The sequence below is a fragment of the Jaculus jaculus genome, chromosome 15 (assembly GCF_020740685.1).
Source record: "Jaculus jaculus isolate mJacJac1 chromosome 15, mJacJac1.mat.Y.cur, whole genome shotgun sequence".
NCBI classification, from domain to species: domain Eukaryota; kingdom Metazoa; phylum Chordata; class Mammalia; order Rodentia; family Dipodidae; genus Jaculus; species Jaculus jaculus.
The window spans coordinates 39,049,835-39,067,935 of NC_059116.1; the positions used below are offsets into that span (position 1 = coordinate 39,049,835).

The following is an 18,101-nucleotide window of genomic DNA, read 5'->3' on the forward strand; positions in this document are numbered from 1 at the left end:
GTTGTACCAAAAAATAAACAACCAGCAAATGATTTCACCTCTTAAAAAAAAAAGAAATCATTTACACTTAAAAAATGGGATGATGTGGGATTCCCTCCTTTTAAAAAATGTTTCTAGAACTACTAAAAAACTTGCATTTACAAAATAGTTGATAAAATATATTCTTCTGGGTTGTACAAGAAGGAGACAGGGATGCTGATGGACATGGTGGATTACTACTCAGCCTTGGCGTCTTCCTCTCCCACCTCCTCAGAGGTTGGACTCTCCTTGCTCTTTGCCTCTCTGTTCTCGGCAGGTAGGTCTTCTTTAGTCTCTGGCTTAGTCACTTCAGCCTGCTTGCCCTTTGCTCCCCTCTTCCCTTTTGCTTGCACTTTTTTGTCTGAAGGTTTATCCTTTCCCGCTGCTTTTTTTGGCTTTGCTTCCACTTTCGCAGGAGCCGGTTTGGAGGACAGCCTGGCCGACCTGCGCTTGGGCTCGTCCTTCGCGGCCGAGCTCACCTTCCTCTTGGGCATCTTCGCAGCGCGTGTGGATGCTGCGGGCCAGGGCGGCGAGAACCTTCCCGAAGCTACGCTGCCTGTCCGCCGCCCCCGCTCCACCTCCCGCCGCCGGACTGCTAGGATCCGGGGCAGGGGCGGTGGGAGAACCGGATGGAAAAGGATTGGAGCCCGCTCCCTCCTCCCTTTTAAGTTTTTTGAGGGAGGGCTTTTACTCTAACTCAGGCTAACCTGGAATTCACTATGTATTCTCAGGGTGGCCTTGAAATCAAGGAAATCTTCCTACCTCTGTCTCCTGAGTTCTGTTTGTAAAGGCATGTGCCACCATGCCCTGCTGGGGGAGGAGGCTGATGCTTGTGCTTCTCCTCTGTAGACAGCCTGTAGCATCATCATGGGACCTCTGCAATGCCTGTTCCTTGCCTGCTTTTTCTGGATGCTGGTGGATGCTGTCATGCTCTTCCTCATGGTCAGGAACCTGAAGGTCCTGAATTACTTCAGCTCCTGCAATGCTAAGAGGTTGCATTCTGTGCCATTGGCTAAGGGTTCTCAGGACTGGTGGTCATTTCTGCCAGTGTGCAGCCACAGGGCTATAGAATGCATAATCGTTGAGTGACATTTTCTCTTTCTAAAGAGCCTCCTTTTTGTTTCATGATGATTATTAACTTCATGAGATCAACAGCATGGTTACCAAGAAACTGGCTCTTTTTAGTGTGTGTGCGTGTGTGTGTGGGAGGTTCCTGGATCCTTGGGGCTGTAGTTCACTGAAGGCGTCCAATCAACCATGGAGAGCAGGGTCTTGAGTGGCTGTGAGTGTAAATGGATGTACACCTGGGAGCCAACTTCACAAAGTAGTTCCATTTATGCAATAGGGAAATGGGTTTATGAGTAGTTAAGAGTGGGAACAGGGTCCTAAAGGGATTGGTGGGCTCAAAGGTTGTAAGTGGATGCTTAGGGATGTTCATTATGGCACATAGTGAGAGAGCCATGCAATCTACATAGTGGCGGGAAGAGGATCAAAGGGGGATGGGCTGTGTGAAGGCTTCTGGCTGATGTGATATAAGGAATTTCCTGTGTAACTGGCTAAAGGTCACAGAGGTATGGGCAAAGCTTAAGTCTTATTTGAATGTCCAGGTATCCCAGGCTTGGAGAAGGAGTGGCCTTATTTCCTGCTGATCTCGGGGTCTGAGATTTTGTCCAGGGAGGCTCACTGTGACCACTGAGAATGGGGGTAGGAACCTGGATTACTGTGACCCCCAAGAATGGGTGGAGGAGCTCCCCTGCAGGTCTGGTAGCTGAGATATGACTGGTGGTTCAGGCTGCTGTGACCTCTCCATAGCCTGGGGCCTTCATGTCAGACAGCTTAGACTTGCTTCCCCCAGGGCCCTGCCTTTGTACAACAGCTACCCCATTGTTTTATAATGGGGAAGTGTCATCATATTGAGTGAAATCTTTATAGTTTATTGTTGGACATAGGCAGGGCCCTGGGTTATAGCAAACCTAAGCTCCCTGACATGAAGGACCCAAGCTAGGGAGTGGTCACAGCAGCTCCAACCTCTGCTGGTCATATCTTGGGGATTAGACAGGCAGGGGAGCTCTTCTCCCTTTTCTTGGGGTTCGCAGAGAGCCTGGACTCCCAGACAAAATCGTGGACCCTGAGAATTTCAGGAAGTGAGGCCATTACTTCTCCAAACATTGGATACCTGGACATTCAGAAAAGTCTTCAGCTTTGCCCATAACCCTGTAGCGATTTGCCAGCTGCCTAGGAAACTTATGATCAGCCAGCAGCCTTAACACAGCCCTGAAACTCTCTGTAGATGACCCGACTCTCTCCCTAAATGCTGCACCTGACTCCCTGTATGCTGGAATGAATGATCCTAGGCATAGGCTAGCAACCTTTAAACCCACCAGTTCCCAAGGATCCTCTTCACGCCTCCAACTGCTTATAAACCCATTTCCCTGACAATAAACTGAGAGCTGTTCACTGAAACTATATCCTTAAAGTCTTAACATTTGCTTGCACACCAATATGGTTACCTGGGCACCTTTGGGGGTCCATGGCCAGGTCTGGAGGGAGGACCCAGGGCCCCACAGATTATCATAGGCTCAGATAGAGCTAGATAGTGTATGAGGATCTGATTAGTAGCAACCTTAGCAATATTAGTTATTTGTTGACTGACAAATTTGATGAGGTAGGGGGTCTACATGTAATAGGCTTCCTATAGCAAGGAGGGGGCTAAGGAGGAGGAGAAGCTAAGTGACTAAAGGGTTGGACAACCAGTTGGTGTAGTCCTCAGTCTTCTGGCAGTCATGCAGCTCCCTGTGCAGTTTTTTGAGAGTTTTAACATTGTGTTCAACAACATTTGATTCATTCACAACAACAACAACAACAAAAAACCCTCTTCTTCCAAGACCATACATGTCCCCCCATGTTCAGCAGTTCTAAGGCTCTACTGTTTTGAAATATCACACCAGCGAGAGCGTTCAATTGTCTATGGAGAGGTTTGAGGCTTTCAGTAGTAGATATCATGGACTAGTCAAGCCTGTTTTAGAAGTCCCCTGTGAGGTGGTTGGTTTGGACAAGAGCAGCTCCTGCAGGACCAGAGGCACCCAGGGTCAGTGTCACACTGAGTCCACCAGCAGAAGCATGAAAATTTCTCTCAGTTGGTGTGGATGGAGTTTATAGGCCGCTTCCTCATCCTTATAGAGATACACCTGTGGAACAATCAAGGCTGGGGGAAAGTAAGTGAGAGAGGAAACATTTTTGCATGGGGTGGTTAGCTCTTCACACCATGGGAGAATGGGTATCTTGACACAAGTTGTCCTGATAGTGCAAATATTGAGGAAGCATTCAGGTCTGGTTGGCTTAGAGCTGGACAGGCAGAGATGCACACCCTTACCATCATAAAAGAGGGAATTATCAGTGTGGAATTGTTGGAAATAGCTTCTTATAGATGTAGGGTATTCAAGGGTGTAATTAAAAGGAGCTGTGGTTAGCAGGGGATGGGTGGGAGCTGCACAAAAGAAGCAGTTAGAAGCATTAGGTCAGTTAATAAAAGGGACAAATTTTGGATATATTGTGTCCATGTTATGGTGGCATGTACTTTTTTGTTGTTGCTACTTGTTTTTCCCGTGAGAGAATATGGTGGGTAGTTAGTGCTGGGCAGGAAGCAGGGATATACTGTCCAGAGGGAGATGATAAATAGTAGATATGAGCATAGGGTTTTTTCATTACCCCTAGACTCCAACGTTCATTCCAGGGGTCTTGTATGGAGACAGTATATTCTCTAGTTTTCCATCTTCTCTTTTCAGATGGTAACCTTGAGACAACTAAGAAGGTATCATGGTGATGGTAAGTAATGATCACAGTGCTCAGTACTGCAATATCTGTATCACATCAAAAGTAAAAGAGAGACTGATTGAGATGGGGAGGGAGTATGATGGAGAGTGGAGTTCCAAAGGGGTAAGTGGGGGGAGGGAGGGTAACACCATGGGGTATTTTTTGTAATCATGGAAGTTGTTAATAAAAAAATTTAAAAAATAAACAAAATCGAATACAGGACTGATGAGATGGCTTAGTGGTAAAGGTGCTTGCCTGTTAAGCTTAAGGACCCAGGTTCTATTTCCTAGGACCCACTAAGCCAGAGGCACAAGGTGACATATGTGTCTGCAGTTCATTTGCAGTGGCTAGAGGCCCTGGAATGCCCATTCTCCAGCTTCTCTCTATCTCTCAAATAAATTCATTAAATATTTTAAAATATCAAATACAGTTTTTTATTGGTATCTGCTGGGGATTGTTTTCAGAAAACAAACAAACAAAAAACATAAAATGCTTAATCAAGTCTTCCAGTAGTATAGAAGATGAAAACCATATGAAATGACATAGTATTTATATGTAACCTATTGTACTTACTTCCTTGTTACTTAGACAAACACCCAACAAAAGTCAGCTGATAGGAGGAAAGTTTTTATTTTGGCATACAGTCTCCAGGGGAATCTTCATGATGGCAGAGGACAGCAAGGCGGGAGCAGAGGCTGTACATCACCTGTGCCACAGCAGGTGGAAAATAGGAGCAAGAGAATGAGCCAAACTAACATAATGGCAAGCCAAGGACTAGTAAATCTCAAGGTCCACTCCCATGACACACTTCTTCCACCTTCCATGTTGCTATTAGCTGGGAAGCAAGCATGCAGAATACAAGAGTTTATGGGGAGTATCTAATTCAAACCCTCATAACTACCCATATCCTCCTTTACATTTTAATCACATGTATATTATGTATAATAACCCAACCAATGTAAGATATTACAGGAATGGTTATAAAACTATATTGTTTAGGGAAAAGCATCAAAAATATCAGTACATGCTCAATTTTTTTTTCATGTACAATTTTTCTCTAAATATTTTTATGGCTTTTGAATCCACAAATGTGAAACTATAGATATGAGGACCAACTTTATATGTCATGGATGAGTGCCCACGAGCAAGTTCAGTGTGTTGTCAGGACCGAGTGTGATAAGGTCAGCTCTTAGAGTGGACAAAGATGTTCTCTATGAGGAGCTGAGTTGGATTGTCTTACTGTGGAGGAGAGAGTGTTATTAGAGAGGGCTGCAGAGGCAAAGGATTGAGTCAGGAACTCTTGGGAACTAGATGAACCATGGAGGCCAGTGCACCCAGAGGCAGAGTGAAGGATGGAGATGTGGTAGGGTCAGAGGACAGAATTTGGCCCCCAGGAGATCATGAAGCACCTTGAAGGCCACAATAAGGACTAGGGATTTTATTATTAGTGAATTTGGGAAGCCACAGGCAGGTCTGCTTTAGAGCTTTGCATGTCTTAATATTGGCTAAAAGGATTTCTCTGGCCCTAATGGAGAATAGACAGAAATATGCCAAAGCAGAGACAAAGGACCGGGGTCACCTGCCCAGACTAGATGTGGACTCAGATAGTAAAGATAAGAGGGGGTCATCAAAAGGGTCTGGATATATTTTGATATAGAAATGTAGAGACTTGCTGACAGGTGTGGACATAAGGCTTCAAGAAAGGGGATGTTGTGCTACACAGCTCTAACCTAACCACTTGAGAAAGGTCATATATGATTCAAAAGGGACATTTGACATGGGCAAGCAAAGGAGATGATGAATCTAGTTTGGACATAGTAAGCTTGAAAGGACTAGACATGTAAGTATAGGGGTCAGGGAAAGAGTCACTTGTAAGAATGAAGACTTACATGAAGACATTTGAAATGGAAATATAAATTTGGGACTTGTCAGTGCATAAATGAGATTAAAAGCCTTGTCATCATGAAAAAACTAAAAATCATAAAAAACAAAAAGATGGTCAGCATTTTTATAACCAGTTAATACTTCTGCAGTCAAAAACACTTATGAACATATTTGTGAATGATCATTTTAACTTTTAATATAATTACTCTTACTAACTCAAATTAGCATTGCAAATAAATTTTATTTTGATATTTTCATACATGTATGTCATGATATTTTGTTCATATTTAATCAATTAATCTCTATTTGCTTTTCCACCAACTGACAATCTCATCAATTACCATTTCCAACTCCTGCTTAGCAGAGACTGTCTTCTTTAAGATGGTAGCCAATGGTGGTGGACACAGGTGACTATATCTATGTGGGTCAACACAGTGACTTGTTTTATTGGAAACCATGACAACCATTGGAGGGGAGTTCTTCCTATGGATACTTTATCCCTTCCAGTGCACTGGCCTCACTCTTTCTTTCCCTGGTTTGTAAATTTCTTGTATTAGGTGGAGCTAATAATGCCCCACTGTGAACTCAAAATTTTATTGCAATAGGTCCTACATTATAGTACAATGCACAGCTTTAGCATTATAATACACTATTTTACATGACAGTGTGATATTGTGACATCACAATGGCAAATATGGATTTTAAAAATATTACCCTGACATCACAATTGCACTATAAAACTTCAACGCCATTTTGTGGCATCACAATTCTCATCATGATACCACAATGCACATTCTGACAAACAAACAGTGTGCAATCATTTCACTTCTAAACTGTGACCTCAAAATGCTCAGATTTTAAATAATATGCCCACAAATATTTCATATCTACTGTGACATCATGATTTCTCAGTATGACATAACTAGCCTCCCCTGTGACATACTAGTATCTTAATTTTTTGAAATATCAAATATCATTTCAGTGGATTTCTGGGTCATCACAGTACACCACTCTGGCATTACAAAGCCCCAATTTGGCATCTCAGTGATTCCCTAACATGAGAATGTGTGACCAGGATATCATAAAACTTAAATGTGACATCACAGTGTTCCATTTGACATCAACACTCTTCATTGACATCACAGGGACATTGTATGACATCAGAAGGTTTTACTGTGATGCCACAATTCCCAGGTGAATCTACCAGTCACTATCTATGGTGGTTTGAATCAGGTGTCCCCCATAAATTTAGGTGTTCTGAGTGCTAGGTTCCCAGGTGATGGAGATTTGGGAATTAGCACCTATTAGAGCAGGTGTATTGTTGGAGATGGGGCTTATGGGTATTATAGCCAGTGACCCCTTGACAGTGTGTGATGCCTTCTCCTGTTCCTGTTGTCTACTTGATGTTGGCCAGGATGTGATAGGAAACTTCTGCTCATGCCATCAATTTCCCTTACCATCATGGAGCGTCCTCTCAAGTCTGTAAATCATAACAAACTGTTTTCTTTCCTACAAGCAGCTATTGGTTGGGTGGTTTCTACCAGCAATACAAATATAACTGCAACAATAAAGTTGGTACTGAAAATGGCGTTGCTGACTGTGTGAGTTTACCCTTTTGGAGCTTATTTTCAAGAGGAATGTGGAAGGATTTGAAACATTAGCCCAAGAAACACCTTTCAGTGTTGTAAATCCAGCTTGATGGACTATTCTGGTCAGATTTGAAAGATCTGAATGCAATAAGAACTATGGACAATGAGGATTGGCTTGTAAGGGTGAGAAATAGCTTTGTCTGGACTGGGATAGAAACAGTTTGTGTGAGAGGCTTGCTGTGAGGATGGACTCTGGGTTGCAGTAGAGACCCAGTAGAGATGTCAGGACCATGAGATGGCTGCTAAGGAAAGCTGCTGGCCCCAGATGAAGTTTTCAAGGACTGTGAATAGCCTAGCGGAAGGGGTGGAATTGGAACTCCAGAGACATGTTGCTGGTTAGAATTATCAACCTGGAGATTTGTCACTGACTAGAGTTGCTTGACATTTAACTACAGAGTTTGATTTTTGCCCTGGTTGTTTTAAGCCTTGTATTGGTGGAATATTTCTTTACTATGGCCAGTGCCATCTTGTGCAGTTTGAGTGTTTATTCTGTGTCAACATAGGAATTTTGAAAGGATTTTTTTTTGTGTGAGTTATGGCTCAGTTAAAAGACTTTGGATTCTGGGGATGTTTGAACATCATTAGGATAAATAAACAAATTCGGTACTTTTAAAGTTGGATGGAGTGCACTGCAATTTACATCATGGATGGTTATCAGATTATGGGGGCCAGAGTCAGAATGTGGTGGTTGGATTCTGGTATCCTCAATAAACTTAGCTGTTCTGAATTCTAGGTTCCAAAGTGATGGAAGTTTGGGAATTATTGCCTCTTGGAGGCAGTGTATTATTGGGTGCTGGCTTATGTGTATTAAAGCCAGTGTCCCCTTGCCAGTGTTTGACACATTCTCCTGTGCCTGTTGTCCACCTGATGTTGGCTAGCAGGTGTTGTCCAACCTCTATTCTTGCTATCGTTTCCCCTGCCATCATGGAGCTTCCCCTCAAGTCTGTAAGGAAAAATAAACCTCTTTTCTCCATAAGGTGATCCTGGTCAGTGATTTCTATCCACAATGCAAAACTGACTGCAATACTATTCTTTTCGGACAAAACACGTGTCTTATATAAGTTAAGTTTTGATTTTTTTTTTCTGTCTTACTCTGTTGATGGGAAATTTCATCATATTGGGGAAAGAATGGCAGAAGCAGACAACTGGACCACATTTCTCCACATCAGCAGGGGAGTAGTAGAGAAAGTGAGTGAAATGCAGCAATAATACCTTTGCTATGAGAACCCATGTACTGCAAAGCAACACAATAACTCAAGAAGACCTCTACTACCCCCCAAAGGCTCCACCAGCTGGAACAAACTCATGAGTCTATGGTACGGGGGACCTTTTATAATCAATCTGCCACAGGGATATCGCCCCCATCTAACAACATAATACCATACAACCCTATATTAATAGGAGCTCCTTTCATATCCCAATATATCACTATTATATAGCTGTGTCCAGTTCTGTCACATTTGGGCAGCACAATATAGTAAAAATACAAACTATAAATAACCTTTATGTCTATGACATCACAATACTCTATTGTGAAAATTCTGACGCACTTTGAAACATCATGCCTCACTGTTGCCTTACAGCACATATTATACGATCACAATACAGCACTGTGACACTACATTTCCAAATGTGTCTCTACCATACTTCCCTGGAGCATCACATTGGCATCAAAATACTCTCTCAGTGCATTATGAAATTATACTTTCACATTTTGGAATTTTGATGTGACAGTTGGGTGTCACACATCACAGAGTGTAATCTGTATGTCACAGTGGGACATTGGCATGGCAGTGGGGTATAGTGAGTCAGTGTGGGCATTGTGATGTCACAATGAGATTTTAAGGTATCACATTTTGGGATTGTGATGGCAGTTGGGTAGTTGCTATAACGGAATTTTGTCAAAATGGGACATTTTGAACATACAGTGAGTTATGGTGGTTTTAAATGGTGGCAAAGTGATATCACAATAAGGTATTATAATTTCTCAATGTGGCTTTATGAGGTAGCAGTACCATTTTTGATGTCACAATTTGTTATTGTGATGACACAGCACTACATTGGGCATTGTGATGATGTGCTGGAACATTGACAAGTGATGATATGATTTTATGCTGTTACCGTGGATAGCTGTTATTTAACACTGGGATGTAATGTCCAGTTTTAGCATTCTGATGTCATATTTGCTCATTGTGATGTTACACTGAGAAATTTTAGTGCCAATGTTGACATTTTGATGTGTCAGTGGGGTTTATGATATCACATAGGGTAATTGCTTGCTCACTGTAGGTATTCAAGGGGATAATGTGGCATGGAGATATCATAATTCTATTTGTGATGTCATAGAAGGGAAATTTGATATCCTAGTTGTGCAATGTGAAATCACTTAAGATCATTGTAATGTCACAGTATTGTGATGATCTAATGGGGCATTAAAAATTCAGAGTACATGATGTCATATCTCAGTGGAGGAATGAAATTTCAAAGTGAAGCCTTCTGATTTCACAATGGAACACAGTGATTCATTGTATGAAAACTGCACCTTTAGCTTATGTATTTGAATACATAATCAATATTTGGTGGGGCTATTTGGGAAGATTCTGGAGCCTTTCATAAGAGGATAATTGCTTCAGAAAGTGTGCTAAGGGTGTGGTAGCAAAGTTGTACAGTCCAAGTATACTTCATGTTCCGTTTTATCTATTTTTTTCCTATTGAAGTTATCCTGGTAATCTTCCTATTTTAAATGTGCTTTCTTCACAATGGTGGACTCTACTCTCAGAAACTGTAGTGGAAAATAAACCTCTTCATTATTTAAACTGCTTGTGGTCATATATTAGGTTCTAGAAATGAGAAAAACAGTGATACGGAGTACTGGTACTGATAAGTTTGCTCTTGGTACAGTAATCCTAGCCATTATATTTTAGGGAATTTTTTTTGTTTGTTTGGAACTGGAATGCTGGAAGAATGTGGACATATTTGGATCTTTGGACTAGAGTAGCATTACCATAATGTAAACAGAGGTTACTGGTCCATTATGGTTATAGTCTGGAAATCCAACAGAATATCAGACAATGGAAGCTTGGATCATGAGGTTTAAGCAAGGAATATGGATTCTAGTGGAACTCCGCTATCCATGTAATATACATTACATGTCGCCAGCTGATGTAATATACATTATAGATTCTGGTTCCACCCTACTCAAATTGTGAGAATTTCAGCAAAATTTCTTTTAAAAGTAATAGCTTGTGTTAGACAGTTTCATGTTGCTGGGATAAGCATTCAAACCAGTAACAGCTTAGGAAAGAAGTGATTCATTTCATGTTTACAGATCCTGAGGGAAGCTCTATCAGTACTACAAGAAGCTGCAAACAAAATCGAGCAGCAGGACTCTCAATGTTCACACTGCTCTACTACATCTTTTTGCTGGAATTCAAATTCACCTCCAGTGACACCTTAGGGCTGTACTCCAAGAGCTGTCCCCACTTATACCTTGCCTAGATAGGTTCTTGGATGTCCACGTTATAAGCTGTAACAAAATGCCTGAGTTATGGGAGACATATGTTCAAATTATCACATTATGCATGTTTGTTGATTGTAAGAAGGCATTAAAATAATGTGAAATGGCCACCCTACTAAAACCAAGGCCATTCCATCCAAAATACACTACTCTTCTTTATTAAAATACAAAAATATATCTTAACATTTTCATAAAAGAACACAAAATGCCTTGGACCGCCATAAGTTCCCTTACCAAAAATTATACTGTCTGTTGCATCAACATACCAGTTTCAAAATATAAAACAAACCCATATTAATCAAAACAACATGTTATGGAGAGACCTGGCTGAAATCTGGAAGAGAGTCATTACCCAGACAGTTAGTCCATTTAGTGCCAGAAGGTTCTTACATGAGGTGGTAAGGGAAAATTGCCAACATCTGTCTGAGCAAATCAAGGTCTACGCTACCCAGAAGCATACAACTTGATGAAATGCTCATCCCAATGCAATAGTGGCACAGAGCCATGGTGGGTAACCAGTTGGCCTTGGATTGGCTAACATCCACTCAGTGGAAAGGAACCCATACCTGGAACTGGGAAATGAGTCAGAATCATATCTAAATAATGAGTTCACTCTCCAATATCAAGCTCCCACCAATCTCAGGCTACAAGTGGGCCTACACCCATTAAATTCTCTCTATACTAACAATGCTTATCCCATTTAATCTTTGCTAACTTCAGTGTCCATTGGAGAGTCAGCTTCTCTTTCTCAGATGGATGCAGGACCCGAGGAGAGTCAGCCCATTGCCCTGCATAAGAATCCCACCTGAAACCACAGAGTAATTGGGGAAATGAGCAAGAGTACTGTTTTCTGGGTGAACCTGATATCAGCACAAGGTAGAAGAAGATAGACACAGAAGACACTCAACTCCTACAAAATATGATATCCAGGGACACAGAGGGTCCCAAGAGCCCATCAATGAAGTAGACCTAAAATGAACCCAACATGGGTCAGGGATATTAATGAACAAGGGAGCAGAAAGTTTGTTAGAGCCACAAGTTGGGACAGTATACACAGAGACAATGCCTCTACCCCCACAATGTATGACCCCCAGTCACAATGTGCTTAACCAGCATCCCCAGTGAGGAGGGTTCCTTAGGATGAGGGCACAAGGATAAGGTAAAAGTTCATACCAACATGTGCTGTTTTCATACTGATTATATCCATAATTAAAAAAAAATGTTATTGATCAAAACACAGAAGCATAAATCAAATAATATATCACCACTTATCCTGTGTAGGTCTCAAGGACAACTCCATTAGTAGATGAATTATAGCCACCAAGGACATTGACACTATCTCCCATCAGGCTAGGGCCATGGCTACCACCCTTCAGGAAAATAAGCAAAGATATTTGGCCACTCCGAACTCGACTTTACAGTTAAACCCTAAAAAATCAACATATTTTTGGTGTGGGGACAAGGGCCACATTAAAAAGGAGTGCCTCAACAAGACAAAGCCTCCCCCACCCTCTTGGGGGACCACCAATGCCTCTCGCACCTGCTGCCCTAAATACAAAAAGGGGTTTCATTAGGCTAGGGAGTGTCAGTCGAAATTTGACATACAGGGAAAGCCTTTAAACTCCTGCCAGGGCTCCCCAGAATCCCGTGAAATAAGGGGAAAGAGACCATCAAAGCCCATTGCTCCATCCCTCTGGTCCCCAGCCTTAGACCCAAAATTATTTTAAATATTTACAATAAAGATTCAAACTTGGCCTTCCATCAACTGTCTAGCTGTGCAGCAAATCCCTGGGAAAGAAAGGCAAGACCTTAAGTGTTCACTGGGTCTTTTAGGGGAGAGAAATCTTAAATAGATTGTCAGTGGAAGGGCACGGGGCGGGCAGGGCATCCCACCTCTCCACCCAAATAGACACCATGTCTGCCACCACTGCTACAGCGCACTGATTGATATCTGCATGCAGAAGCTTAGACTGCTCCGCACACTTGCCCAATTACTGCCCTGGCCACTGTGCATTAATTGACTCCTGGCAATAGCAGGGAATCCCTGATTTCCTCAAGAGAAGGTAGCCCACCCATCCCCGAATCCACAGCTCAGCCACGTGCAGACTAATTACTGCATGTGGAAGTTTTGCATGCTCCACCCAATTGCTCACTTACTGCTCCTGCTGCTCACATTCAGTGAGCCCAGTCCCACAGCAACTGCCACACAAGCTCAAACTGTGTCTCTCATTTGCACTAGATTAGGTGCCATCCCCTACCTGTGTGCCTCACTGGGGGTCCGCCATTGTCCTGTGGTGGGGAAGTGCAGACTGCTTCCGGGTCCCAGTGTTCCTAGCCAGAGTTTGGGCTGCTTCAGTACCTGGTACCTCAGTGTCCCACCTTGCTTGATTGCAGGCAGCTTTGGCACATTACTGCTTGAGAATTCAGTCAATTTTGGTGCCCCTGCCAGGCAGTAAAACGGTGGCTTTGGCAAGTGAGAGCTAAAGCACAGTCTGCTTGGCAACTGTGCCAGATGGACACAAATTCCCATTGTGCTTGAGCCCTGCCTGATCCACCCACCTACATGCCCATACACTGTCATGGGCAGACCACAGTGCAAAAGAAATAAGGTGAAAAATCAAATGCAAGTAAATCCAGTTATATCACCCAGTCCTACAATGAATACATCTAACCAAAACATAGAAGTGTCATTAGGATCAGAACATCAAATTGAAGCTATGAGCAATGCACCCCTGACCAACCTACTGGTAGAACTTGTAGGAAAGCAATAAAGGACCAATAATTATGTAGATGCTGCCATCATTAAACTAGAATTAATACATAAGAAATTGGAAGGAGTTCAAAGAGAGTAAAGAGTTTGAAGGAGAGTGAAAAAAAAAAAAAAAAAGAAGACCTTAAAAATCAGCTGGGTATGGTTTGACTTGTTTCCTAGCTCCAGCTATGGGTCTAGTACCACTGAGTGGATCATACCCAAACACAAGCCCACTCTACAATATCAAGTTATCAATAATCATGGGGAACAAGAGGGCCTATACCTATCAATCTGTCTATCAAAAAAGTAAGTGTTATTTCAATTTTCTGGGTGCTAACTTACTCTCCGTTGGAGAATCTGCTTCTCTTTTTCAGATAGATGCAGATCCTATGGAGAGAGCTGCCCCAACATACCTCAAAAGGGGCCCAACTGAAACTAAGGATAGTTGGTCAAACAAGCAAGGGTGATGCTTTCCTGTGAACCGGATACCAGCACAAAGGGGAAGGAGACCAACGCAGAGAAAAAACAACTCCTGCCAAATCAGAGAGCCAGAGCCTCAGATGCCCCCAACACCTCAGCACTGAAGCAGACCAAAAATGAACCCAACATGGTTCAGGGAAATTTTGTGGAAGAGGGGGCGGAAAGAATGTCAGAGTCACATGTTGGGTCATGATTTGCAGAGACATTTAGCATACCAATAACTGGGGACTAACTCCACAATGCACGACCCATTTACATCAACAAGGAGGGTCTATTGGGAGGGGGTAGATCATAGATGAGCCTAAATAATGGTACCAAACTGCCTGTATTTGATGAAAAGAAAACTAATAAATCAAATTAAAAAAAAGAAAAAGAAAAAAAAAATCAGCTGCCATGCAAAAGGAAGACATAAAGAAATGCAAAGATGAATTCCAAGAATCATCAAGAAATCAGAAAATGATGTGAAAAAGGAGCTTGACAGAACAATGGAAATTATACATAGAAAGTAGTAGAAAATGCAAACTTAATTGAACAAGTCCAAAACTCTCTAGAAGCTCTCACGAAAAGAGTCAGCCAAGTGGAGTATAGAAACTCTGATCTGGAAGACAAGATGGAAGAAACAATTTGAGAGTTCAAAAATTTCAGTAAGTTCAAAAATTCCTATGAACAGAACATGAGGGAATTGTGGGATACACTTAAACATCCTAATATCAGGATCCTCAGAATAGCAGAAGGAGAAGAAATTCATACCAAAGTCATGGAGAATTTATTTAACAAAATAATTGAAAAAAAACTTCCCCAATCTCTTAAAAGAAAGGCCCATCCAGATAAAAGAAACCAACAGAACTCCAAACAGACTGAACCAAAGGAGAAACTCTCCAAGACATATTGTCATTAAGACTCTACAAATTGTCAGCAAAGAGAAAATCCTAAAAGAAGCTAGGGAAAAACAGCACACCACTTGAAAGGTAACCCATCACAATTACTTTAGACTTCTCAATGGAAACCCTGAAAGCTAGAAGGGCCTGGAAGGAAACACAGCAAAGTCTAAGAACCTATGGATTCCAACCCAAACTACTCTACCCAGCAAATGTTTCCCACATACTAGATGGTGAAAGAAAAACTTTTCATGACAAAACTCAGCTTTACAATTAAATGAACACAAAACCAAACCTGCCGAGAGTATTTCAGGAAATTCTCCACAGAGAAGAAACAAATATTCAAACTCAAATGCCTACAAGAAGCATGTCACAATAACCAAACTCAGAGTAGGCAGAAAAAAATTCAATGCTCATGAAAACACCGACACACATCTACCATCACAATATGGCAGGGATAAAATCAGATCTCACAGTCATTATCCTAAATATTAATGGCCTTAATTCACCCATCAAGAGACACAAGGTATCAGGATCGATCAAAAAATTAGACCCCTCAATCTGTTGCCTTCAAGAAACCCACCTCACAACTAAAGACACACACGTCCTCAGGGTGAAAGGGTGGAAAACAATATTCCAAGAAAATGGGAATAAGAAACAAGTCGGCGTAGCTATATTAATATTGGATAAAATAGACTTCAAGCCAAAAACAATCAAAAAAGACAAAGAAGGCCACTTTCTACTTATTAAGGGAATGAGCCATAAAGAGGATATTACAATCATAAATCCGTTTGCACCAAACACAGGGACATAACTGTTCATAAAACAAAACCTCCTTGACAATAAAACAGAAATAACCACCAACACCATCATACCTGTGAACTTCAATACACCATGATAAGTAACAGACATATCATCCAAACAGAAGCTCAACAGGGAAGTAAGAGAGCTCAACATAACCATTGACCCCTTAGATCTAACAGACATCTACAGAACTTTCCATCCCAAATCCAGAGATTACACATTCTTCTCCACAGCCCCCCAAAAGGAGAAGCATAAAATTAAGGAAAATCCAATTGAAAGAGGAGAGATCACAACAGACATAAGTGAAATTGGGAGAATCATCAGGACTTCTTTCAAAAACCTCTACTCCAAAACCTGGATAATGTGGAGGAGATGGATAAATTCCTGGATGCATAACATCTACGAAAGCTACACTCAGAACAGATTAATCACCTCAATTAACCCATCACAATCATGGAGAATGAAAAAGAAATAAAAAAAAAAAACCTCCCCCCAAAGAAGAGTCCAGGTCCAGATGGCTTCTCAGCTGAATTCTATCAAACCTTCATGGAAGAACTCAAACCAATCTTCCGCAAACTGTACCACAAAATTGGAGAACAGGAAAAGTTACCCAAATCCATTTATGAAGCTACTATCATCCTTAATCCAAAAACAGGCAGAGATGCCCCAAGAAAAGAAAACTACCAGCCTATTTCCCTAATTAACTTAGATGCAAAGTTCCTGAACAAAATGCTTGCAATCTGATTCAAAAACAAATCAAACAACAAATCAAAAGCATTATCAACCTTGACCAAGTGAGATTTATCCCAGGAACACAGGGGTGGTTCAACATACTGAAATCTTTCAATGTAATACACCACATAAACAAGGTTAATCACAAAAACCACATGATCATTTTGATAGATGCAGAAAAGGCGTTTGACAAGATACAACATCACTTCATGATCAAAACATTGGAGAGAACTGGCATGGTGGGTTCATATCTTAATATAATAAAGGCAATATACAAAGCTCCAAAGGCCCAAATAATACTTAATGCAGAGAGACTGGAGGAATTCCCATAAAGATCAGGAATAGCAACAACAACAGGGTTGTCCTCTCTCACGTCTGCTTTTCAATATAGGACTGGAAGTCCTAACTCAAGCACTAAGACAGGAGAAGAAAATAAAAGGGATACAATTTGGAAAGGAAGAAGTAAGTTAGCTCTATTTGCTGATGACATGTTTGTATATGTAAGGAACCCGAGAAACTCCATCCCCAAACTCTTGAAGGTGATTAACTCCTATAGCAAAGTAGCAGAACAAAATGAATGCACAAAAATCAGTAGCATTTGTATATTCAAATGACAAAGATACAGAAAAATAAATAAGGGGCATAGACCCATTTTCAATAGCAACAAAAAAAAATAAAATGAAATAAAATATCTTGGAATAACATTAACCAAGGAAGTGAAAGATCTCTAAAATGAAAACATAAAAACACTCAAAAAAGGAATTGAGGAGCACTTGAGAAAATGGAAAGACTCCCATGCTCCTGGATAGGCAGAATTAACATTGTGAAGATGGCAATCCTACCAAAGGCAATGTACAGATTTAATTCAATTCCAATTAAAATCCCTATGAGTACTTCACACAGATAGAAGAAATGATCTCAAATTTCTTATGGAAAGGAAGAAGGCCTTGCATATCCAAACATATACTTGGCAAAAGAATACTTCTGGACACATCACCATACCTGATCTAAAACTATATTACAAAGCCCTAGTAATAAAAACAACATGATACTTGCATAAAAGTAGGAGTATAGACCAATGGAATGGACTTGTGGACCCGCTCTTTGGGTCAAGCAACTATAGGTACTTGATATTTAACAAAGGCCTGAACAATATAGGCTGGAAAAAAGACAGCATCATCAACAAATGGTGTTGGAAAAACTGGATAACCATATGCAGTAAACTGAAACATGATCCACACATTTCACCATGCAGTACACTGAAATCCAAATGGACCAAACACTTCAACATAAGACCAGAAACTCGAATACTCCTGGAGGATAATTCATGAAGTACTTTCCATAATATAGGAATGGTAAAAGACTTCCTGATCAAAACCCAAGTAGCTCATGAACTTAAACACCACTTAACCAATGGGATGACATGAAGGTGAAGAGTTTCCTTACACACAAACATGCAATAAGCAAAGCCAATAGATTACCCACAGAATGGGAGAAAATATTTGCAGGTTATCCAACTAATAGAGGCCTAATCTCTAGAATCTACAAAGAACTCAAAAATCTAAACAGTAAGA

The 18,101-nt window shown here is 41.2% G+C and overlaps 1 protein-coding gene across 1 annotated transcript; it reads right to left on the reverse strand.

Moving 5' to 3' along the window:
- Positions 1 to 215: 215 nt before the first annotated feature.
- LOC123455101 (non-histone chromosomal protein HMG-14-like) lies at positions 216 to 512 on the reverse strand. Its single transcript, XM_045135254.1, has one exon. It carries the CDS (start codon positions 510 to 512, stop codon positions 216 to 218), a length of 297 nt encoding a protein of 98 aa, XP_044991189.1.
- Positions 513 to 18,101: the final 17,589 nt, after the last annotated feature.

Coding starts and splice junctions, on each gene's coding strand:
- LOC123455101 (XM_045135254.1), bottom strand. CDS start 512: ATGCCCAAGAGGAAGGTGAGCTCGGCCGCGAAGGACGAGCCCAAGCGC.